This window comes from Eschscholzia californica, unplaced genomic scaffold, assembly GCF_041429995.1.
Source record: "Eschscholzia californica isolate CP2 unplaced genomic scaffold, dmEscCali1.0.p SCAF_1, whole genome shotgun sequence".
NCBI classification, from domain to species: Eukaryota; Viridiplantae; Streptophyta; class Magnoliopsida; order Ranunculales; family Papaveraceae; genus Eschscholzia; species Eschscholzia californica.
Genome location: NW_028238198.1, coordinates 79,735,917 through 79,761,133, shown reverse-complemented (window position 1 = coordinate 79,761,133; position 25,217 = coordinate 79,735,917). Strand labels below are relative to the sequence as shown.

The 25,217-nt window shown below is 34.9% G+C and overlaps 3 protein-coding genes across 3 annotated transcripts; 1 reads left to right on the top strand and 2 right to left on the bottom strand.

Annotated features, from left to right (window-relative positions):
• Window positions 1-83: 83 nt before the first annotated feature.
• Window positions 84-8,979, top strand: LOC147569667 (Leucine-rich repeat protein kinase family protein). The gene is made up of 13 exons (XM_086656163.1): window positions 84-1,107; window positions 1,313-1,451; window positions 1,756-1,827; window positions 1,951-2,094; window positions 2,217-2,366; window positions 3,770-3,883; window positions 3,988-4,052; window positions 6,087-6,335; window positions 6,464-6,669; window positions 6,807-6,939; window positions 7,019-7,176; window positions 7,745-7,960; window positions 8,298-8,979. Exons 1-13 carry the CDS (start codon window positions 1,020-1,022, stop codon window positions 8,535-8,537), a joined length of 1,974 nt encoding a protein of 657 aa, XP_086512289.1. The 5' UTR covers window positions 84-1,019; the 3' UTR covers window positions 8,538-8,979.
• Window positions 8,980-12,701: 3,722 nt separating this feature from the next.
• RHS8 (root hair specific 8) lies at window positions 12,702-15,181 on the bottom strand. Its single transcript, XM_086672219.1, has one exon. The coding sequence runs from the start codon at window positions 14,746-14,748 to the stop codon at window positions 12,871-12,873; it is 1,878 nt and encodes a 625-aa protein (XP_086528345.1). The 5' UTR covers window positions 14,749-15,181; the 3' UTR covers window positions 12,702-12,870.
• A 5,844-nt stretch (window positions 15,182-21,025) lies between these two features.
• Window positions 21,026-24,917, bottom strand: LOC147569665 (VASCULAR-RELATED NAC-DOMAIN 6). The gene is made up of 5 exons (XM_086656162.1): window positions 23,857-24,917; window positions 23,301-23,442; window positions 22,599-22,690; window positions 21,760-21,868; window positions 21,026-21,424 (listed from the first exon to the last, which is right to left on the bottom strand). The coding sequence occupies exons 1-5, from the start codon at window positions 24,151-24,153 to the stop codon at window positions 21,225-21,227; spliced, it is 840 nt and encodes a 279-aa protein (XP_086512288.1). The 5' UTR covers window positions 24,154-24,917; the 3' UTR covers window positions 21,026-21,224.
• Window positions 24,918-25,217: the final 300 nt, after the last annotated feature.

Below are 25,217 nucleotides of genomic sequence, written 5' to 3'. Positions count from 1 at the left end.
TATTTTGAGATAGATAAAACTAAGTTAATTTTTTTTTTCCGAAAGAAAATCTATTTAAGTTGGTTGTGTACAAATAGTCTAATGACTTCAAAATGAACACACAAAAAATAGTAAATTAGTTGTGTTTTCTCTTCATAAAACTCATTGCACGATGATGTTCATAAAAATGCCCGTGGCACCTTGAAAACTTTGCTCAAAATGCGATCATACAACTCAAACGCTAGACAATAGTCGCATATGATAATAGATTATATTGACAACGAATCTTCAACAAGTCATTCAAACTATATTTTGATAATTTGATTGATTAATACAAATTATTTCCGGTTTAAGAAACTATGGGTTTTGGCAAAGAGATAGTGTAATTTTTTTTTTCAGTTGATTAACGCGTGGGTTGGAGTTAACCAAAATATTACAGTCATATTTGGATACCTACAACTACAAAGCACCAAAGTGGAAAAATACACTAGTTTACAACAAAGCACCACCAAGAAAATCATAATCAACAGAAGATTAGTTATAAAAAATGAAAAAGTAAAATGCATAACAGAAGAAAAATGTATAAAAGCTCAAACAGCAAATAATCAGAATGAGATTTTTAATTTGTGGGTCCATAAGAGAAAGTCTAAAGCTCCATAATAATAAAGTTCATACAATCATAGTGCATTAAAAATAAAGAACTGATTCCCACTCCACATAAAAAAATTGGTTCTATTCCATCAAAGAAAAGAAAGAATTACACCAAAATACAGTCCTCGTTTGAAGATTTTATACTCTTTTGAAGTTCTTACAGGTTGTTTTTCTATGGGTTTCATCAATTTCTTATGAATGATCTCTGTGGAGTTGAAGAAGGAACATATATATAAACTTGGGTTTCAGTCACTTCTCCCATTTGTTTATTCTTTGTTCATGATTCAACCCTATCTCTCATTTTACCCACATTTGGTTGGATTCTTTCAAGGCTTTGGGTTCTTGGGTTTTCCCTTTCTTGGTTTTATAGAGACATTTTCAGAGAAAGTATGAGATCTATCAGTCTATTTCAGCTTATTTATGTAATTTTGGGTTCTCTTGTTATGGTATCTTCTAGTGCTGTTACTTCTAATGAAGGTATTTTCTTATTTCAATCTTCTCTTGATTACTATATTTGTTGAATTTCCAGATTCCCTTTTCATTCAATTTCATGAAAATTTTGTATTCTCTTTCACTGGTTGGTGTTAGTCTTTTTTAGGGATTTATTCTGTAACCATTACTTGTCTATTGAATAATAAGGTCTGAGTAAATCTCTATAATGGGGTTTCTGGAATTTCTACAGTTTGGGCTCTTACAGCTTTCAAGGAAGCTATATATGAAGACCCATTATTGGTTTTGTCTAATTGGGATACCCTAGATGCAGATCCTTGCAGCTGGTCAGGCATATCTTGTTCATCTAGTCGAGATCATGTCATCACTTTGTAAGAACTATTTTTTTCATTCATAAGAAACTGAATCTTCACATGAGATCTCATCTTATTTGTATATATACATGTGGGTTTATGTTACTTCACTATTCTATGTCAAGTAAAGCTTATAATCTTATCCATTTTCACTTAATTAGATTGTTTATTCGGATATTTGTTGCTTGCAAATTTCTAGTTTTGGTTAGTATCATTAGTCTGGGATGAATTTACTACCTTTGTTCTATTGTTTGTGAAGTCTAGGTGAAGCAGGATATTGGTAGATTCATAGATCCTCTAATCTAGCACTTGGATTTTGCAGAAACCTGTCCACTTCATCTCTGAGAGGATTTCTTGCACCAGAATTGGGATTGTTGTCATCTTTGGAAGAATTGTATGTTTCAATCAAACTGTGATTGTTTTTCGAATGGATTAACATATATGTATAACACACACACACACACACACACACACACATGAGAATATGATCTTAATTCGACGGAGTTTTGTTTTGTAGGATTTTGAACAAGAATAGTTTCCTTGGAACTATACCCAAGGAAATTGGCATGTTGAAAAGCCTTAAGGTCTTAGACTTGAGCATGAATCAACTTTCAGGGCCGATTCCTCCAGAGATTGGAAGCTTATCTAGCGTCACAAAAATGTAAGTCTAATATGACTTTAGGTGTTAAGTCTTCTGTAACTGTGTTCATCTAGTTCACCCACTTCTGCTTTCTCTGACTCCTACCTCTTTTTCTTTCTTTTCGTCTAAATTTTTTGTGCCAGGCATCTTGAATCGAATGGATTGACTGGAAGTCTGCCTATTGAATTTGGCAATTTGGGGAATATTGTTGAACTTCGGCTTGACAGGAATAAACTTCAGGGAACTATTCCGGGAAATGGAAAAAAGAACTTTACATCTAATGGAAATGGGGTGTAAGTGGATTTTTCCTAGGAAATCATGGTTTTATATTGAAGTCCACCAACTTTGGTTCATTGGTTATGCCACGAATTCCATGTTGTTGCATTACTATGACAAGTAAAATGATGTCTTAATAGGAGATTTCAAACAATGATTTTTTTCCTCTACAACACAACTAATAACTAAAAGAAGACCCCAGGCAAGGTGGAAGAATGCCTTAGTGCTTAAGTAGCACTAACCAGGGGAAGTCTCATCAAAGCAAGACGAGCCCCTTCTCTTCTACCACAGATGCAAACTTAAGCATGCATATAACATATAGTACACAATGTTGGCAAATCAGTAATCTGTCGTGAATCTCGTGTTGTTCTAAAATAACGCATATATATGAATTTCAAATCGTAAGATTCTTTCTTAATGCAGTATGGATATAAGCATCTGCATTATGTAAAGTCTTTCCTTATTGCACTATATCTATAGTTGTTCGTAATTATATTGTAAACTATTTACAATAAAGATGTATATAAAGTAACATATATCTAGTTATCATGCATATAACATGTTTAGTCTACCTATTTTCCTTGAATATTAATAGGCAACTTCGCTATAGAGCTTACATTTATTTAGTTTTTTAATATTATAGTACTTCAGAGAACAAAATCATGAAATGTTTAGTTGAGAAAGTTGAATTGTAGACAGAGGAATCGTTCGATTTGAGAGAGAGCAATGTAATAGATGAATGTTGATATCCCTTAAATAACCACATGTTGGTGAGAACTGAGAACACACCTTTGAGACAAGAGAACACCAAACAATTTAGGATTTGGTTGCTGTAGGAGGCGGATCATTGGCTTTAACTTGAATCATACGATTGAATAAGAAATTGTCTGATTGCTTCTTGAATCCTTGATCGGATCATTGGATTCAATATGGGATCTGAATTTTGTAAGGTGAGATAGTTGCATTCAAACTTTAAATGCTAGGATTTTGACATCAATGGTCTAGCACGATTATGTTCAAGTACACATTGAACATACATAACATATCTAAGATTATTAAATGGTGGTAAACAAAAGTATCAATGAGTCACAGACACGATTCTTCGTGTTCCGTAGGTCAACAAGGAAACAAAAATCACTAAAAATGGAGTGTCCATGTTACAGTGGATAAAACATGCTGATTAATGGACTCCCGCACAATCAGTTTCGCGACCTATTCTTCTTTTGTGCATATCAGTTCATCAATCGTAGAATCCTACTGGGAAGTTTGAATTTAATATCATGGATTTTTTTGTCAAATTTCATTCTACTGCAAGTTTTTTCTTGAACTCCTGCAGCTGAAGCTAACTTGTCTTAGTTGACTGGTGAAACATTAAAAGATGTTAAATTTTCCTGAACTATAACTGTTATTGCTGCTTCAGGAATGCTTCTGATAGTGCGACAGGTTTCTGCCGTCTACCGCAATTAATAAAGGCAGATTTCTCATATAACTTCTTTGTTGGGATTATACCCGAGTGTCTAAGCTATCTGTCTAGGTAGGTACCTTCCCCTGCTGTTGATATGACTCATAGGAGGAATTTATTTTTCTTCACAAGTACCATATTTCATTAAGGTGTTCTTGTTTTTTTTGATGCGGCAGATCAAGCTTTCAAGGGAATTGCTTCCAGGACAGGAATCCCAAACAGCGTTCTTCTCAACATTGTGGTGTGTAATTTTGCTTGTTTACTGCCTTAATGGTTTAGTTTTATGATATAGATAAACAGAATGATGAATGGTATATTAGATCTAAAGTAAGTGTTCAATTGAAGCCTAAGCAGTATAAACTTTCAACTCTTTAGGGATTAAGATTTTGATAGCTAGTTCAGTATTACATAGTGGAATCTGAAGCTCCTATTTTAAACCTGTAGAAGTGTCGGGGTAAAGTGAATTCCAAATGCTTTTGTTGAAACTTGAAAGTAGTGAGATTGTCAAAGCAGTTTTAGGAAGAAGGTAGAAAACTTCTTTTAAGAGCCACTTATGGAAAAGGTTGCTCTCTGAGTCTCTGTAAAAGCTTCAAAACCAAGTAGGCCTAACTCTTAAGTGACGTAAAGGTTATATAGAGAAGTAAATCAGCTATTTCATGTGGTCCTCAGAACGAAAATGACATACATAGATCTCAAGAGCACAAAATATTTTTTCGACAAAGGCAACAAATTATTCAAAAGTGAAGGACAAAAGATACAAGAAGAAACCTATAGGATCATGACAAAATGGCAATCGTATCTCAACATAGGGACCCTACACCAAAGGAACTACCTTACGTAGACACTACATAAACGATTGTCTTGAAATTCTGAAAAACTGAAGTCGTTGAGCTTGAATTAAGGAAAAAGAACTAGTTTCAATGAATACAATGATTTCTTCTATCCCCGCTTATGCACCTCATAAGTTCTTTAGATTTCTCTGCTTGCGCATGCCCCATAAAATTGGACCCTCTCTTCTACTTCCATGATATAAAGTTCTCTTCCCTGACTGACCCTGTCGTGTCCAAGTTTCTTTGAAAAGATGTAGCTACTGCTCCCCTATCTGCAATGAGACACTATACTGGAAAATTGAGTTGCGTATTGACTCTTCTGCATTTTTACACGATGGCCATCTATCGATCAACATGAATGAAACCCTTGTGCTTCAGCTTGTCTTGCATGTGAAGCTTCCCTAACAAGCTTCCCACATGAAAAATAAAACGTGTCTTGGGATTTCTTTTGCTTTCGGTAGCTCCTTGCATGTAAACAATTGACTCTATGGGATCCTCTAGCTCTTCCTAAAAGGATTTCATGGTAAGCTCGTCATCCTCGTGTAACGTCCAAACTGTCTTCTCTTTCTCCTATTTAAGTAGATTCACACTCCTTAAGCCTGTGGTCGTCTTCCAACTTGTATAATGCCCATCTCCAACCGGAATTCTAAGACATACACTCCTCCCTTGAATCCTGCATGATTCAGATGGTTGTCTGTTCTTTTCGATATTTAAAATAGCCCCGGACAGCTTGTCCTTAAGGGACCACCCTTCTGCTCCTTGTTCTCCCAGTACCTGACTTTTGTCCCTTTTTCCTGGTTTTGAATATACTGTGGAAAATTGGAATTCACTTTCCTGTCTGTGGTACATCTTTTATTTTCCCACTCCTAGTGACAGAACAGATGATGATGCACCAATTTTATTCGTTAGATGGATGCGTAACATTCAAATATAAAAAATGAAGTTGAAAGATAAGATATTTCTAAAAAGTTATATCTTTTTATCTATTGATCTATTTTATATCTTCATTATTCTCCATTTGCTTCTAACAAATCTAGCTAGACTTCAATTACTGACTAACATTTTCCCCTTATGTTTCACTCTTCTATAGATCTATTTTATATCTTTGAATATTGAACTTGTCTTACTTTTTTGTCTCCAAATTCAGTCAAAATCATTGTTCACCAAAAGTGTTTGATCGTTTTGGCAATCTCGTTGAAATAGTATATACAATGAGTCTGTAATTTGAGTCAACTGGAAATAATTTCAATTGTTTCGGTTGAAATATGTTGACATTAAGTACCATGTATATTAATAATACAAGTCCAAGGGTTCAACCTAAGTCTTGTTTCAATAAAGTGAACTCTTCATGTTTTATAGGGTTCATTGTGCTATATCAACGAAAGTTATATTGCAAGTACTGATTTCATGCTGAATATAATTTCTAGTTTTTTTTTTCTTTCTAGATGGTACATCTCCTCTGAAACCCCATTCAGAACCAAATACGAAGCACCTCCATACTGAATATGTGCCTAACTATCGTCATGCATCAAAACCTGTGTGGCTATTAGCTCTAGAAATCATAATGGGGACTGCCACTGGTTTGCTCTTTCTCTTTGCGGTTCTAACGGTTATTAAAAGATGTAAAGTTCAAACTCCTGTGGTGATTCCTTGGAAGAAAGCAACCAACAAGGACCAGATGATAATATATATAGGTTAGTTTCTGTTAGTCCTGCTCCTATCCTTCAATTCCAACATTTACGTTTCTTAGCATTTCTATCTTTTATTATCAGTTTGTCCAACTTTATGTTTCTAATACTTTGTTTTTGAGGTCTCTGAATAGATTCGGAGAAGCTGAAGGATGTGGTTAGATGGAGTAGACAGGAGCTTGAAGTAGCCTGTGAAGATTTCAGCAACATTATTGGTTCCTCGCCAGATAGTCTAGTATACAAGGGCAACGTAAAAGATGGGCCTGAGATTGCCGTGATATCCCTTTGCGTCAAGGAAGAGAATTGGACAGGCTACCTTGAGCTTTATTTTCAAAGAGAGGTAACTAATTTGAGCATTTGGGAATTGGTTCGGGTAGCTTGAACTTGACTAGCATTTCTCGTGCATATGAGCAGACCAAACAAAATGCTATAGTTAAAAGAAGAAAGTTCCTGATTCTTAGTAATTTAATGCTTCAGGTTGCAGATATGGCGAGATTAAATCACGAGAATGTAGGGAAACTACTAGGCTATTGCAGAGAGAGCAAGCCATTTTCAAGGATGCTTGTCTTCGGATATGCATCAAATGGGACCCTAAATGAACACTTGCATTGTACGTCTGTTTTCTTACTCTTTCGTCTATTAGATTTAACGATGTTTGGTGGCTGAACACAAAACTTATTGTATTGTAGTTGGTGAAGGATGTCAGTTATCTTGGGCCAGACGAATGAAAATAGTAATTGGCATTGCTCGTGGACTGAGGTATCTGCACACGGAGTTGCAGCCCCCATTCACAATATCTGAGTTAAATTCAAGTGCTGTGTACCTTACAGATGATTTTTCTCCAAAGGTATGCCTACGATTTCATTTGCAAGCAATTGTTGTTCCATGAAACATCTTTTGAGCAATGGAGTTACAATATTAAGCCTATTGCTCACTACTAAGAAAGTAAGAAAGAAACTGTGAACAATATGAATACTTCGGAAATAAAATGATTAAAGTTTCCGCATATCCTCTTTTCTATGGGTAATTACGCAGTTTTAGATGTTTCATTTTATTAACCGTTCTATTTCGTTCGTTGACTGAACGAGTTGGCATATGTCACTGTTTCTGATGCCGCATCTATGCTTTTTTAAGTCAGACACTTCAAACCAGAGTTAGACTGAGCACTGTGAACTCTAATAATGTCTATAGAAATAGATTTTCATGGGTAGGCTTTGGTTTAATTGAGTTTTAAAGTGAGAATATGAACGTAGAATTTCGAAACCGACAAAAGCTAATAATATCTAACTTTCAATGAACAGATTATGGGAATATTTACATTCCTAAGCTTCAGATGGAATATGTTCACAGCATTGTCCTATTTAGTGACATTGTATGTTCCTGAAATTGACTCTTGACTTGGTCATCTTTTGCAGCTGGTGGACTTCGAGAGGTGGAAAACGGTACTAGAAAGATCAGAAAAGAACTCGGGATCCATTAGTAGTGGAGATTTTAGTTGCAGTTTTCCAGATTCTTTACAAGCTCGTCACACCGACGTCCAAGGAAACACATTTGCTTTTGGTGTCCTCTTACTTGAAATTATCAGTGGGAGACCCTCGTATTGTAAAGACAGAGGATGCTTGGTGGAATGGGTAAGTTTTCCACATCTGATGGTTAGTTAGTGTTAATTTACTCGTTGAATACATATATCACTCTAGCATGGTAGCACCATACTTTTGGTTTTAGCCAACAAATCGGAAAGCCATTTTCTAGTAAACTCGTATTATATTAGTTTATGGGTATTATCTATATCTCATTGTCGTTACTTTCTCTGAGAATTTTGTACTGGTGAAAAATCATCAAACCAAGTAAAAGGATCTATGAGAAATTTCTCCCTTTGTATTTGTTTACGGTTTCCTTACCCTCTTTCGATTACGCCTTAACATATTTCTGCCTGCTAATTCTTTTTCCTTGTCCTTTTTATTGCAGGCGAAGGAGTATATAGGACAGTCAGAAGTACTTTCTTATCTGGTGGACTCTGAGTTGAGACATTTTAGACACGAAGATCTTAAAGTAATATGTGAAGTGGCAAATCTCTGTATTCAATCAGACGGTCCAGAGCGGCCTTCCATGAGTGTATTGTGCAAAATGTTGGAGAGTAAAATAGACACATCGTGCGAACTTAAGGACTCTCCATTAGCATGGGCTGAGCTCGCCATATCATCGTAACTTCATTTCTCTCTTTCATTACGTTCCGATTTTATGGAAAGCCCTGGAGATAATTTAGAGCTTCATACATGGCAAAACTGGAGTCATTTGTTCATACTCGTGGTCGTGGTAGCTTGTTTCAGACTAGAATGGATCCAAGTATATAAATAATTTTTATACTGATTGCTGTGGTTTTCTGCATGAATAGAAGAAAAGAAGAAGCAAAAAAAGAGTTCCTAATTAGACCTGGATAGAAGTATATAAACAAGTTTCTGTACTTGGGTCTACTCCATACCATGTTTCTTGTTTATACTGTATATTTAACCAACTTAGTGATATGAGGATTGATATACTTTTTGATTTCTTACCCTTATTTTATTTTGGATTAAAGGTTATTATTTTTATGATCTCTTCACAGTTGAGGAACATGTGCTTTGATTTGTTATAACTATAAGATTTCTCATATGTGGTGATGGTGGTTGATTATAGTTAGGGGTTTTTAATGTTTGATATTTATTTTTATTTATTTATTTTGGAAATTGACTACGATGTAAGATAGTCATTACAATGCCATTGATATTTCAAAGATGTGATAAGCACGATAACCGCCAAATTTTAACAAGAACAAGTCTAAAGCCCAACTACATTATTTATATCCTAATAATCCAAATTCAATAACCATTCCACCTCTTCTAGGAATCCAACCTGAGACCTCCAGAGATAGTTGGAGTTTATGTCAACACTTCTACTTGAGCAACCAAGTGTTGACAATGTTTGATATTTTTAACAGACAATCTCATGGTGGTAAAATGACTAAGAGAGTAACGATTACCTCTTATTATGACGAAAATCGACAAGAGAATCGAAGAAGTGAAGTTGATGGAGTAAAGTTCGGTTGAGGGAAAACACTGTAGAGAGAAAGCTGTGTAAAATTTTGGAGATTTTTAGCTTTTATATTTTCGTCCTTTATAATCTGGACCATTGATTAAAATCAATCATCCAGATTTTATGAAGCTCTTACTTGCTGGGGCCTGGGAAGGACTGGACAATAAATGGTCTATTATATAACTTAATCTTGAACTTCACCCACCTTACTGCCCCTAAGCAAGTCTGTCCCAGGTGGCTGGCCATGTCACATTTTGGCCAGCCGACCATTTCGGGCAGAGACACAAAAATGATAGGGGAACCGAATTTATGAACAGAAAGCCACGTCGGCCGTCTGCTGCGCTGGCGCACTAATTTCAAATTGTTACGTTTTTCTTACAGTTCAGTCCCATTATGTTAGTTTCTTATGTTTCGCCCCTTTCTTTTGATTTAATCTGGACCGTTGAGTTTATGAACGGTCCAGATGTGCGCTAGACAAAAACCCTAATTCTTGGGCGGTTGAAACCCACGATTTCTCCTCTTCCTCTTTCATCGACAAATTCTTCCCAAAACCACCATTACAATCTAGGTTTTCTAATCTCTTTTACAAATTGAGATATAGAGAGAGGGAGAGAGGTGATAGAAGGTTGAAAATCGAGGATACATCTGGCCGAAGGTAAGAAACTATCATCTCACTAACCAAATCGATGTTATTCATCTCTAAAATTCATGTATTTCAGATCCAGATTAAATCAAAAGAAATGGGAGAAACATATGAAACTAAAATAATGGGACTGAACTGTAAGAAAAACGTAACAATTTGAAATTAGTGCGCCAACGCAGCAGACGGCTGTTCATAAATTCGGTTAAAGGGTATAAAGAAAAGATTAAGAGTTAAAGGTAATAACGGAAAATTTAAAAAGATGGCATTTTCAATCATAATCTCAAGAATTAAGAAGCTTCTTAAATGGATTATTAATCGTTTGTCATCTTCCATCTACGATTCTTGAGTTCTTCCATAACTTCCATTTGAAGTCCCCACACACTTTAATACTCAATGTATGAATTGTAAATTTCTAGCCATGTGTGAATTGTCACTTTTTTTTGGAAGAGATGTGTAAATTGTCACTTGGCTTGATAACATTTGGCATGTAATCCCCCCTCCTCCATGTTGCAAAGTGGCAAAAAAAAACAGTACATGTATTAAAAATGTGTATAAATTATACAAAAGTCAATCAGTGTCAAAGGCCAATAATGAGATTTATTCTCTATTTGATGGTACATTGATTTGTTCCATTGAAATGGAATAAATAAATTGGAGTTTTTATTGGATACTTGTCTATTTATGAAATGTTTGTTGTTTGAAATATTTGCTTCAAAAAAGATTCATGATAGGCTTTTGTGCAAAATATTTTCTTTTGCCTTGTCCGATCAACTGAGCCCAACTCGAACGCTTAATATTTTTTGAAATTTCAACTCCAAATGCCCATTCTGAAACGTTAGTACCACTGGATTTCCAAATTTCAACTCCAAATGCACACACAACATGTTTTCTACCTTTGATCTTTATTAGTTCTTTTAAGTCACAACACATGTACTAAGAAAAATATGAAATTACAAAATTTTATTTTAACAAGTAAATATTTAACTCGTATTATTCCAGTTTTTCTTCACTAAAAAATGATTTTTAACATGTGTACTAGTGACATTATTTAAGAAAACCCTAAGACAATGTTTAGTTTAAGAAAAGTACAATGCTATCAACTCCTATGAAGGATTAAGTTGAATCTCTCATTAATGAAGTATCATTAACTCCCATTGATCTCCTATCAGACTTAATTTTTGGCTTTTCTTATGGATCATGTCCTACCTAAGGAGTCCCTATTTGCTACTATAGGTTTATGAGTCTGAGCAAAAGATTCATAAAATAATAGTTTATGACGCCATTGATTTTACATCACTCTACCCCTAATTAAAAGTATTTAGTTATGCAATAAATTATTTCATAACTAATATCTATATTACATATAACTAAATATAATTAATGATCGAGTATTTTATAAATCATAGTACAGTTAAGTAGCGTGTCTCTATGTTTACTGTTATTTTATAAACATATATCATAAATGTTGCTTGATTTCCTAACAAAATAATGTTGGGTTAATTCGTTTTTGGCTCCTAGCTTTTGGTCAAGTGGCCATTTCCGTCCCTGTGAGGGCAACCTTTGTGATTTTTCTTTTAATAGTTTCTTTTATTTAACATTTTGTATTTATTTCTTCTTCGTCCTCTTATCAATCTTAATCTAGTTAGCGTTAGAGAGCTCTTTTTTTAATTGTTCAGCGTGCTTCGAACTCTTGACTTTTAAAGTGGAAGATTATACTTCTTACCACTCTAACCAATGGTTGTTGGCTAGCGTTAGAGCGTTGTTGCCCTCTAGTGGAACATGATGATGGTGACGGTCATGAGGATGAAGCCGGGAGGGGAAAGGGACCAAGAAAGAAGATCGGCATGTAGAGGGTCCAATGCCCACTCTCTCGTGGCCACTAGTTGAGTGATTTTTTTTTTTTTGTTGAAATCTAACTAATTGAGTTATTGATAAAGCAAAGAGAAACAGAGGTGGAAGCACAAAAACTAAAATAAATTTAAACGATGAAAAAAATCAAAAAGCAAAATTGGAGAGGTGAAACCAAAGTAGACCAGGACCCAAAGTGAAAGTTCGCAATTGTAGAGACAAAACGATCGGTTAGTCATAAATTGGAGGCAAAAAAAGTAAACCTTATTATTTTTATTTTTATTTTTATTTTTATTTGTTTATTGAAAACCTTTTATTTAATGAAAACCTTATTAATTGCTCCTGACTTACAAAATCAGGGCGGCATAAATCTTGAGTCCCAAATGGATCATGTCTCCTTCTCTCCAGTGCCCTATCAAATGTCATTGATCACAGTGATGTTTGACTCACATAAATTATTAGGTTTTGTGGTAACCTCTAATCTTCATATAGAATTTTGCTTTGTCCTTAACTTGATCATGTTAAGATTTGATATTTATATGTCTCTAATATAAAATGCTAACCGGAATCCCTCAATCGTACGATATCCACTATCAAATTACCTATACGACTTCACAATCTCAAATATTGTTTTCTCCTAAACCTAGGATTACGAGTTTTCGTTCTTTTTTATGTTTAAAATGTAGTTGTTTCGATAAAAAATTGTTGTATTACTTATGACTTATTGACTTATGAGAGATACTAAAAACACTTATGATAACATAAAGGATGTATTATTATCATAGGTACATGTAAATAATAAATCAATGTTTAGATTCATCAAGTATTATGAGTATTTAAGAATTTTCTCTTAATTGAGTTTTACATTGCTAATTAAAAGAGCTAATGAAAATCATAACAAAGGAAGTAAAAGTGATTAAAGGCTTATCTTTTCAAAAAAATTAGTAATACATCATATTATCAACAAAAAAACCTAAATTAAGCAATAGATAAATCAAGTTGGCTCACTCTATTAAGCAAGCTATTGATTGATACAGAAAAAGCATCTTCAAACTTATCAAGCTCTGAACTTGGTTCTCCATAAACCAACCTTGGCATAAGTTCATAAACTATGTATCTTCTCATATCATCTCTCTCTTTCTTTGACACCTTCATCAATCTCTCTACCACATCTACATTCTTCTCTTTCACTTCTTCTTTAGATATGAATATCGAATATAGTCGGTGGTCTTCGGGTAAGTGCCATGGATATTGGTAGTAGGCGGAAAACGGGTCCAATATCACCGGAATACAACCCGATATCAACGAATCAAATATGGATTTTCGGGTCGGACTATCTCCGGGAGGCTGTAAGCAAAATTCTGATTCCAAGAATAGCTCTAAAACTGATTCGGGTTGGTCACACCCACCCGATTTACAATTAAGAAATCGACATATTTCGTCTTCCCTTGAGGTACATTGCTTGATTAGTATTGCTCTTATATTCTCTGATGATTCGGGCCTTGGTGCTCCAGCAAAACTTATTAGACTCTTACGATTCGACCCAATTATCTTCGATTGCCATTCGGTAATATCATTATCTGAATGTGGGTGAAAATAGGTTGGATGAGGAATACCGATATCGTTAGGATGCCATGGTTGCCTTTCAATTAAGAGCTTCAATGGATTCTGCATTTGATCTAATTCTAACAAACGAGTTCCCCACGCATCTTCGTTTGTTCGTCGAAAATCCCATGAAATCTTACCTAAAACAAATACATGATCCTTACCAGAGTTCTTAGTCCATGGTTGTTGCAATTGAAGCCAATTCATAAGCTCAAAAGTCATCATATCTTTCACATTATCAGTTGCATTTTTGAAATGCCATCTCAATATATCTAATCCACCATAATAAGGAACATAAAATAGCTTGGCATCCTTCTCATTATGAACCCTACATGGATGTTTTAATACCTTTGAATGGAAGATTGGTTCTAATGAATATTGATGAGTTTTATACCAACCTTTTCCGAGTTTCGGTATTGGTCTACCCATCGCTCCGTTCTCGAAATATTCACAAAAATTCATCCAAGGTACCATATCACTACAATGATCTTCCATCAAATCTTTATTGAATTTCGATGGCAAATCGTAAACGAAAACCCCTCGCCCTTCACACATTGCTTTCGCCCCACCATTATTTGAAGTAGTACTCTGTCTCCATGACCGAAAAACTTGTAGTTGTTCTTCAATTACCTTAGAAGCAAAAACTAACTCACTATCATCTTTATTATAGATATATTCACTACTAGTATTAGAACTACTACCATTAGTAATATTTCCTTTATTTTGATTCATTTCTTCAATTACCTTCTTCATTGAGACTTGGGTAGGATTTATAGGAGAAGGAGGGACACTACTAGAAGTGGTACTAGGGTTTGTAGGAGAAGAAGGAATACTACTAGAAGTGGTACTAGTGGTGGTGGTGACAGTACTAGTACTATTATTGATATTGATAGTTTCAGAAGGACTAGTTATTATAAGATCAGGAATTGAAGAAGTGACTTCATGACTAATATTATTAGGATGAGTGCCTGCAGATAAACAGTATAGATTATTGAGCTTCCTAGAAGAGATACAGACATGAACATACGAACCCGAAATAATCGTTACGGAAAAAGACCAGAGAAATATAAGAAATAAGATTAGAATTGCAAATGGAATTCGATATCGACATAATGAACTACTACTTTCAGCACCACTATCAACAGCTTCTGTTTCTTTAGAGATTCTTGAATAATGTTTCTTAGATTGTGGTGAAGAGGATGAGTTTCTTGATGCTCTGATATTTTTCTTCAATAACACAGAAACAGCCATTCTTGAATAATATGAGTCTTTTTGGAGTTTTGAAAGGGCTTCTCCCCAACCCAAGAAGCTATTTTAGTAGTTGAATCCTTCTAAAATGAAAAGACTATATATTATATATATATATATATATATATATATATATATATATATATATATAGTTGTATAGGCTCATAGTCATAGGTGGTTTTCCATATTAGACATTTGGTTTAGAATCCTCATGACGAAAATCCAATTTTTGCTCCTTATAAATTGGATCCGGAGGATTCAGTATCAAAATTTGAGACGTACATCGTTATATACGTGAGCGCGGTAATAATCATGTTTTCTTATAGAGCCTAAACCCAAATGATAAAAAAAATCATTTTTTTATGTAAATATCAATACCCAAAATCAAGAAATTCGGAAATCTCCTAAAAGTATAAAAATATAAAGGAATTACTATATATATATATATATATATTTGATACTATCTTGATAACATCTTGTAGGATGAGAGTGATAGTGGGATGCAACTAACTTTGAGAATGCTATTTACAAGACTGCACGTTTTGGTGTGTATCACCTAATCAGCTCAGATTCTCTCAAACGTTTTATGATCTTTCTGTTGGGTAGAAAACAAGACTAATAAAAAAAATACTTCTAGATATAGTTGACTTGGGGCAGACAATGAGAGATTTTAGTTGATAATGCTAATATGCTATTGACCTAATTCCTTGTGTGGGTGAGGAAGAAATAAACTCTCCATGTAATTTAGTTGGTGGAGAATGGAGATGATCAACGTCTAACTTATCACGGTGGTCAATATATAGACAATCAAATATCTTATGTGGACAACAATTTTATATTGATAAATGGAACAATTAGAAATTTTACGTGGACATCAGTTTTTAAGAGGATATCGCTCTAATAAATTTCGCTTATATCCTCTAAAAGTTAGAGTTTCTTAATTTGTGTCCCCTCCCTCTATTTTTTCTTCTACAAATCGTAGGCACTTTTTTTATTCTTTTTCTTCATCACCAACAAATTTGTAGGGAGCCCATCACGCTTTGGTGCAGTGGTAGGACATCTCTCTTAAGCCCGTGAGGTCTTAAGATCGAGTCTTGCTGGATGCAGTTTTGATGGAGACCATCAAGATGGGCCTCACGGGCGAACTAGTTAGAGGGCCTCATGGCCGAGCCCATTAGGGTTAGAGTTTAGGAGTTTCCATGTTTTAGTATTTCCTACTAAGTCTAGGTTTAGAAGTTTCTATGTTTGAGTATCTTTGATATTTAGGAATCCTAATTTGAGTTTATCTAGAAGTTACTAAGTTCCTATGAAAGGAAATCAGGTTTGTCCTTGTTATTCAGATCAGAGAATATTATGAATCAAGTTTATTGTCAATCAAGTTTATCGTTTATTATTAATCAAGTTTATCGTTTTATCGTTTTTATCGTTATTTCGTCACCTTTAATTTCATTAGTTTAGTTTAATAACAATGGTGGATTCCATTACTTTTACGCTTCCGCAACAATCTACATCAGCTGGTATTCAGAGCTTTAAAAATCTGGGAACAAAAGATGAAATTTTTTTCATGGATACATCTCTCCTTGAGAGTTGGAAAAAATTTTCACGTTTAGATTGGGATCCCTTTCGAGATTCAAAACAATTTTATGTTGATCGAAAATATGAAGAAAAAATTAATACCGTTTCTAAAATTCCTCTATTTGTCAATATCATATAAATTTTTGGATTCAACATATGGAAGATTGGTTCATAAACCAAGATATCCATGATGAAGATAAGGTTTTTCTCATTGAACAACATATGTCCGAAAGAATCTATGAACAATTCAATGCAATGCAAGGGAGACTCATTAATCAAGGAAAAAAATTCGTCGACGATTGGACTACATTGAAAAACATCTTTAGATATGTTTTTCTTCCTTTAGATGAATATTTTTCATATGTGGAGACAAAGATTGAATCCAGTAGACAGTTCTCGAATGTTATTTCGGTCACCGTGTTCGATGGTATTGAAGAAGAAGTTCTTGACAAAAAGAATAAAATTTTCTCAATGACGGAGGAAAAAGAAGAACAAAGTGAATTATCCTCTTTTAGCTTGAAAAGATCAGTTCATTCTAGTTAGATTTGATTAAGCCATATTCGAGTTTGGTTTATAAGCAACACGAAGATGAACGTGGGAAGATCGTTCAAGTGAAGAAATTCAAGGTTGATTTTTCCATAAAGTATTATGTGGTGTTTTTGGTCTTCATCACATTAAAAGATGACGGGAGATGTTGCAATTTGTTGGAAGTTTCTTTCCTATATTTATTTTTGCAGGATTCTTTGCACTATGATATTGAAGCTCGTGACTTCGTCCAAGTGGGTGTCCTTCAACCCCAATGCACTGTTTGCTCGAAGTGGGGAATTAAGGATTGCATTGTTCAGTCTCACTTGAGGGCAAGTTCGTTCTCGGTCGGGGAGTATGATGGAGACCATCAAGATGGGCCTCACGGGCGAACTAGTTAGAGGGCCTCATGGCCGAGCCCATTAGGGTTAGAGTTTAGGAGTTTCCATGTTTTAGTATTTCCTACTAAGTCTAGGTTTAGAAGTTTCTATGTTTGAGTATCTTTGATATTTAGGAATCCTAATTTGAGTTTATCTAGAAGTTTCTAAGTTCCTATAAAAGGAAATCAGGTTTGTCCTTGTTATTCAGATCAGAGAATATTATGAATCAAGTTTATAATCAGTCAAGTTTATCGTTTATTATTAATCAAGTTTATCGTTTTATCGCTTTTATCGTTATTTCGTCACCTTTAATTTCATTAGTTTAGTTTAATAACAATGGTGGATTCCATTACTTTTACGCTTCCGCAACAATCTACATCAAGTTTATCACCAAGATTTATCCCATGTTAATTTAGGCACTAAATAAAGTAGATGTTGTCGGGTTTCAGGTTCTTTGTTGTCGGGCTTTAGACTTCTTTAATTATTGGTTTAATTTAGGCGGTTGTCGTGCTTTTCACATCTTAATGATGTATCAATGCCTTGTAACGGCTAACGTAGATCATAGTCGATTTCTCATCAAAAAAAAAATTGTAAGGAGAAAAGTTATGGAGACATTTGTTGATCATGGCAAGACCAAAAAAATCAAAGGAAATTGTTGAATAATCTTCCTAAAGAGAATGATAATGTTCATTCCAACATAAATCTTAGATTTGAGATTTTTTTTCATCAAATTTGTGAAGTTTTGGTTTGAATTTTCCGAAATATGAGTTGTTGAACAAAACTGTTGATCATGGCAAGACTCAAGAAAATCAAAGGAAATTGTTGAAGAATCTTCTTAAAGAGAGTGATGATATTAAACAAACATAAAACTTAGATTTGAGAATTTTTTTGTTAAATTTGTGTGGTTTTGGTTTGAACCTTTCCCAAATAGGAGTTGTTGAGCAAAACAAGTCAATTCATGGCAAAATTGGTCTGTTCAAGAACCCTATAACTTCTAGATGTCATAGATTACAAAACCCTAGAAACCACAAACAATATCATGTATATAGCAAGAGATCTGATCGTGTTTCGTGGGAAATCCCTAGAAAAACGTAAATTTCGTGGCAAACTACAAAAAAAATTGCCTATAATTTCGTGGGAAAACCCCAGGAAAGTAATAAATTTCTTAAGGTTTTCCACGAAATTCTGGTAACCGTCTCTTTCACTACGAATTTTGCTCATGAAATCTTATTTGATTCTTCCAAACTACAAAAACGAAATAAAAAAAAAACCCCTTAACGTTTTACCTCATAAATATCATTAATTCCTACTATAGAAACGTCTGGAAACACTTATCCAAGTGGAGATTGAAGAACTTTATCTTCCTCGTCCATCTAGGGTTTGAGAAATAAGATAGTGTCATGGTAGAAGTTGTAGTTTACTTGTAGTAGCCGTAAAAGAATATGAATAAGACTGACAAGAAGAAGAAAAGATGTATAAGACTGACAATAAGAATAAGAGTAGTTAGGTTTTCTAATTTTTATTGTATTTGTTTATGATCCTCAAATTAATTACTAATTTTAATACTTAAGGCCTTATAAGATTGTCCTCCTATTAAATCAAAGTCAATTAAGTCACGTAGTTGATTTACAGCGGACCAAAAAATAACTGTCCAAATAAGATATTTCGTTGTTCATATATTGGTCAGCCTTATCACAGACCCCAACCAACCTCACAAATTAATGATGCAGATAGTTTTCTTAGAGCATCTCCAATGCAACACTCAATTTGAATCTCAAAATGTTGTGACACCATTTAATGTTGAGATATCTCAAGAATAAACTCAAATTTTGAGATTTATTTTGAGGATCTCAATTGGCCACTCAATATTAAAAGCAAATCCGTCCGTTCTAGGAAATGATACCTAAGTTATTTTTAAGTTTTTGGAGTGTTGCATTGAAGATGTCTTTTGAATTGAGTATCTCAATATTGACATCTACGAAACAGAAACTCAATTGCGCTTTGACACACAGGACAATTTGAATTTTATTTTTATTTTTATTTTTTTGCATTGGGGATGCTCTTAACTTATATATACGTTGAGGTAAGTGAAGGAAAGATTAAGTTGTGGTTTGACAAACAAAAATAAAATGATTTTCACTTCTAGTAGAAGTATTTTTGGCTTGTTCAACAAAAAAAAAAGTAGAAGTAATTTTGGTTTAGTGAAGTTAAAAAATATTAAAGTCGATATTTTGGAGAAATAAAAAAAAAATTGGGGTACAAAATTTAAAGGATAACTGTGAACTTCATAAATTTTTCGGAGTGCAAAATTTTAAATAGAAACAAAACACTTCTTCTTCCTCATCTCCTACCACCAAGTGGATGAAAGTGGTGGACTGAGGAGAAGAAAGGTTTTAAAAGTAATTGAAGGAATGGTCATTTGTTAGCGACCATTACCGGAGTAAATAAAAAATGGTGGTGGTGGTGGGTTGTGGAGAACAAAAATGAAAAACAAATATATTTCGCTCAAAATTGTTTCCCTCTAACAATTAGAAAAAAATTAGTCAACTATAGTTGATCAATTTTGACAAAATCTGCGCAACGAAAATTTTTCTTGTTTTCCTAAAGCGCTGACCATATTAAAAGTTTATTAGGTTTCCGTCGCGTCCTACGTACGCGTCAGATCCGTCTTGGCTAACGCCGTTAGATTACATTTAACTCTGATTTACTCCATGAGTTAGAGATCGAGAGAAACCTACGTTTGAAAGAAAAAATTGAATTGGATTTGCTTTTTATTAGAGTGAAGAAGAATAAGAAACTACATAGAAAGGGTGAAAAAAGTGTAACTGATTTTGGGAGATTGTGAAAGAGAGAAAAGTAGAGAAAAAAAACGTGGAGATTGGTTTTGAGAGTTTGAACATAGAGATATTTTAGGTAGATTGTAACCGATTCTGAATTTTAAATTAATTGTTGACACTAATCCCCTCCATTTTGACTCGATTTACACGAAGAGGATTGTACATCGTCCGTCGGATGTAATTTTTTATCGAACTCCGAATAAAAATGGACGGTCAGACTTATCTAAAATAACCGACTGGTCTATTTTTATATATTAGATTTGGCAAAAAGTTACTTAGAGGTAAAAAAAATCCAAAAAGTTAGTTTGACAACATAATTTACTTTTCAATTTTTTCTTTTTCTTTTCTCGTAGAGATAATTCATTTAAAATTTACTCTTACGATTTCATGATGACTATTGTGGCAAAGGTGACGGTGCAGATGGTGACGGTTGTTGTAGTATTTATAATGATACAAGTAGCTGTGGTATTGACCTTTGAGGGAATGGTGATGGACCTTTGAGGGAATGGTGATGGAAGTGGCTGAAATGTGGTTGTGGTGCTGGTGGAGATACAATGGTGGTGGAGGTAGTGGAAGTATGGTGTTGGTGGTTGAGGTGCGGGATTGAGGTGAAAGTATGGTGGTGTTTGAGGTGTTGTGGTTATGGTGTCAAGGTGTGGTGGTGGTGGTGGTGGAGACATAGTGATAGTGGTGGAGGCTTGGTGATGGTGATAGTGGTGGTGTTGGTGGTGCACTGGTGTGGAGGTGTGGGGGGAGGGGGGGTGGTGGAAGTGCGGTGAGGTGCAGCAACAGAGGTGGTGAAAATTGCATTGGGGATTTTCACTATTAAGAGGCGATTGAGGTTCAAAGATTAGGGCTTTTATCCCCAACATGATGCCCTAGACTATACGAGTGACATAAAGATGGTCCGGTAGGATATATTGTTGAGTTGCCGGGAATGTTAAATCCTTCATATCTTTGAGATTTACTACCAAAGAACTTGTACTTCTTTCGATGCATATTCAAATAATGTTTAAACGTTCCTACAAAATCTTGTTGTTTCACAATACTGTGTTAACACTATAGATACATCCTCTTGTCAAACTCGTTAAATGCAAAAGAAATTCTGAAGCATAAAAGAAAAGAATAGTTCCTAACCAAGAACACAAACAACAAAACTTTCTCAACCAAGGAAGTTCACAACTTTGGGTCCCTGTTTCTTTGGTTTTACAACAATGTTGTTCTCATTTTGGATTTGTATGGTATCAGTTTTTGTTGAAGAAGTATTTTTCTTACCATCATTAGCATCTTCAACCATGAAATCGTCATCCAGATCATCTCCTGAAAATTTAGTCACCCTTGGCTTTCCTTCATATTCATCGGCTGGAAGAAAATAACATGGTAGAGCAAAGAGAATTAGATTCCGAAGTCTAAGATGTTTCCAAGTTTTTGAGATCAAATGTCGCTACTTTGAGTTTTTAACTCGCGTGATTGACGATAACACTCTGGCCATTTAGGCATTTACACAAAATTCATCTATTTTACTAGAGAACATCTCCAAGTGGGTAAATGCTATATTCGAAGTCCTCACAAAATTGTAGAAGCAACACGGCATCAAATGTTGTACCTCTATATTCTTCAGAAAGGAATAATGATATGACCATTTATGAGGACTACGAAAAACATTATGTAATGAAACTTGAATTTGGAAGGCATACCTGCGCGTATGCTTCCTACTCCATTAGCGGCATTTGAAGCTAGGTTGCGCTTGTTAGGACAATCTCTAGCCAAATGTGTGACACCATTACATATTTTACATGAACCCCCCTAAGAAACAAAATACAAATTGATAATCACTAACATAGTTCATGAAGATATCAACCTGGCTAAAATCTAAAATTGAAGATAAAGAAAAGCTTATTTACATCTAGACATTCTAAACTTATTGACTTAATGTTACTTGCATAGGTTATGCCGTATTTAATACGAAAAACAAAATCATAGTTCATGAAGACATACTGGGCTACACAATAATCACAAGTCTAGTGAAGAATCCTCAATCAGAGGGACACATGTTTTGCTGTGTAAAGACGAAACTTTAGCAACCAAATATGGAAAATAGTCAACTCTAGATAGATTAAAAGACTTGCAATTCACGTGAAATAAAAAAAACATAGAAACCCTTGCAGAATTAGTTGCATAAGAGAAAGGAAAGGTAGGAAATATCTTGGAGCTCAAGCTCATCAACGGAATCCTCCTTCAGAGGAGCCACAGAAGACGAATAATTCTCATACTATACTGTCATTCTCACACTACACTGTCATTTAGTGGGGTTTATATTGGACAACAGGACAAGACAAAATAATCACCAACTATTAGTTGAAGAGATACGCAATGGTCCAAACTCATAGTTGGAATAACATAACGTCCACATGTAAGTATGGACTTCTGAGATTCAAGTAATAGATTCTCGAAATAACCCAAAACAGAAAAACACAAATTACATTATTGAAATGGAAAACATAGATTTGACGAAGATAAAAAGAGCTCAAATTACCTTTGGATAGATTCCATGCGTATTTTTGGGGCAGTCTTTACTTAGATGTCCACGTTCATTACATATAAAGCAACTAGCAAATTTTGTACCTCCTGAATAAAAAGAAGAGAATATTCCCAGTGAATACTAACAAATCTATCAAATAAGCAATGTTTGTCAACCCCTATGCCAGCATGCTTGTTCTCTTGAGTTGTACAAAACTATTGTCCACTAGCATGAACAGGTTAAAGTAAACAATGTAGAATTCAAAACAAAGAAAATGAAAGACTTCTAGGAGCCAGATATGTCACGCAAGACTTGTAGTTGGGAAATATCTCCTCTCGAGAACAAAAGCAACATTCCCGAGAAATGTGAATAGCGTGCTCAGTTTATGTAATCATTGTAATGAAGAACAGAAGCCTTTTTGCTTCCACAGAAAAACAGTAGGTCAGATGAAGCAACTAGCGATCTTTTAAGATTGAGCTTCATGTGCAAATTGTGTGAACTCATTGAAAGAAACTGTGTACAAAGCATGTGCAAACCTTGCTTGTGCAAGCTTGTGCAAAGCAGTACAAACCTTACATAGGAGCTGGAGCCTAGAAAATTTGATGGAACCTTTTTTGACAAAACGAAATTTGGCCAATTTGGACAGAGATACCATTAAAACAGTCCGAGAAACAAATTATAACATAGAGATATAATGTTTACAGGAGAAGCATATACCATCTTGAAGAGGCCGAGTACATCTTGAAAGTGCATGTCCAGCTTCTCCACAGTTATAACAGAACTTCTTGTCTACAGTGTCATCGTCCTTATTTGGACAATTCTTCAAACTATGACCACGTCGACGACAAAGCAAGCAAATCTACAATGATCACAGCGACATTTGATCACAATGACACCACCATTAAACATTCTTGGGCAAGACAAAGTAAGCCGCACAGTCTATTCAAGACTTCATGTGCAATATCATCATTTTTCATTTTTCCTTAGTGTAACTTGTAAATCACAAAAAAGGATTTTTAGGGTTTCTCATAACTCCTGACCACAAATACAATAAATGGCATTTGAAATAATTGATGGGATTAGTAACAAGCAAGAGAACCCTAACCCAAAATTCTCTATTCTGTAATAACTATGAAACCCCATAATATATTGAGATAATCTAATTGAAAGCATACCCAGATAATAAGAGAACAATTAATTCACATAGGAAAACAATAGAGAGAGAGAGAGAGAGAGAGAGAGAGAGAGAGAGAAATAGTTAGTAAGGGTGAACCTTATTTTTCTCCCACTGATCTTTCTCAGGGCAAAGTTTGGCAATATGATCTCTGCCTTTGCAAATGAAACAACTTTCACCAGGTTTCATTCCAGGAACCCTAAGAGGATGTTTTCTGAAGCTAGATTTATTAGGGGTTTTAGCTTTATCCCCATCTTTTTTCTTTGGTTTAAACTTATTCTTCTTCTTTTTTCTTGAATTAGGATCTTTAGGAGGAGTAGGTTCTGCTTTTGGAAACAGTTCTGGATTTGCCTCTTTGAATTTCTTGGTAGCTAATTTCTGCCTTTTGCTAACCATTGTTTTTCTGAAAGAAACCCTAACTTCACTCTTCAGCAACGAAGATGAACCTCAAAAAGGACTGAAGGAGTAGGTCATAAACCCTTTGGAGGTAAATTAGGTCAATTTTGGGACCAGTCTGAGTCACGTTCCAAATGGTGTACAGGGTCCGTCTTAACATAATCGGCTCCCGCTCGTGTAGAGAGCGAGGAGGAGCTACTAGGGCTGGGAGCCTGGGAATAAATCCTGTTGAGTCGGAGTTCGCCCGCGGCTACTCCCACTGTGACATGTTCAGTGGCACCCGCTGCCCGATACCAAAGTATACTTGTGTTGGTCGGATAAGATCAATCGGGCAGGCACTGCCGCACTGGTAAAAAATATATGTCAACAATCAACACCTCATCTGAGTCTGACCTATTTGATGTGTTTCTAATGGTGTCTGATTGGGTTGATCAAGTATTAAGCTTGATAAGTAGACTTTGTATGCTCACCCAATAGTATTTGCTCGTCTGCTAGAGTTACCCTAGCACCGCTTAACCTAGACCCTAGAATGAGTCATTCATTTGATTTAAGTTGGTGAAGTGATCTTCAATCTTCACTTTAGGGCGACAACACAACTCTAGCTTCAACCTTACTTTCCAACTCCACCTATAAATCTCCTCACTCCCTCTTGTTTATTTCTCCAACCCAAAACCCCCATGCCTTTAATCTTCTTTGTTCTTCCGTTACATGGCCGAGATCTCTAGAATAGATTTATTTAAAATGTCTCAAAATAACTTTACTGATTGTAATAAGTATTATCTATTAGATACAACTATAACCACCCATATCTCATGAGCTAAAGTTCTATTATTGGTCACCATCTCGATCGTTGTCTCCTATCTTCTGAGCATCTATGGCGCAACAGAAACCTCCCTTTGCCTATAGTTTTTTTTTTTTTTTTGCATTGATGAGCTGGGAAGAAAGGGCCCAGACCCGAGACAAAAAACAAGCTAAAAAAGCAAAAAACATCGAAACAAACACTACACAAGCACTACCACTCTTTCCTAAGACGAATTCTACCATTCCTATCATCCTTAATGATA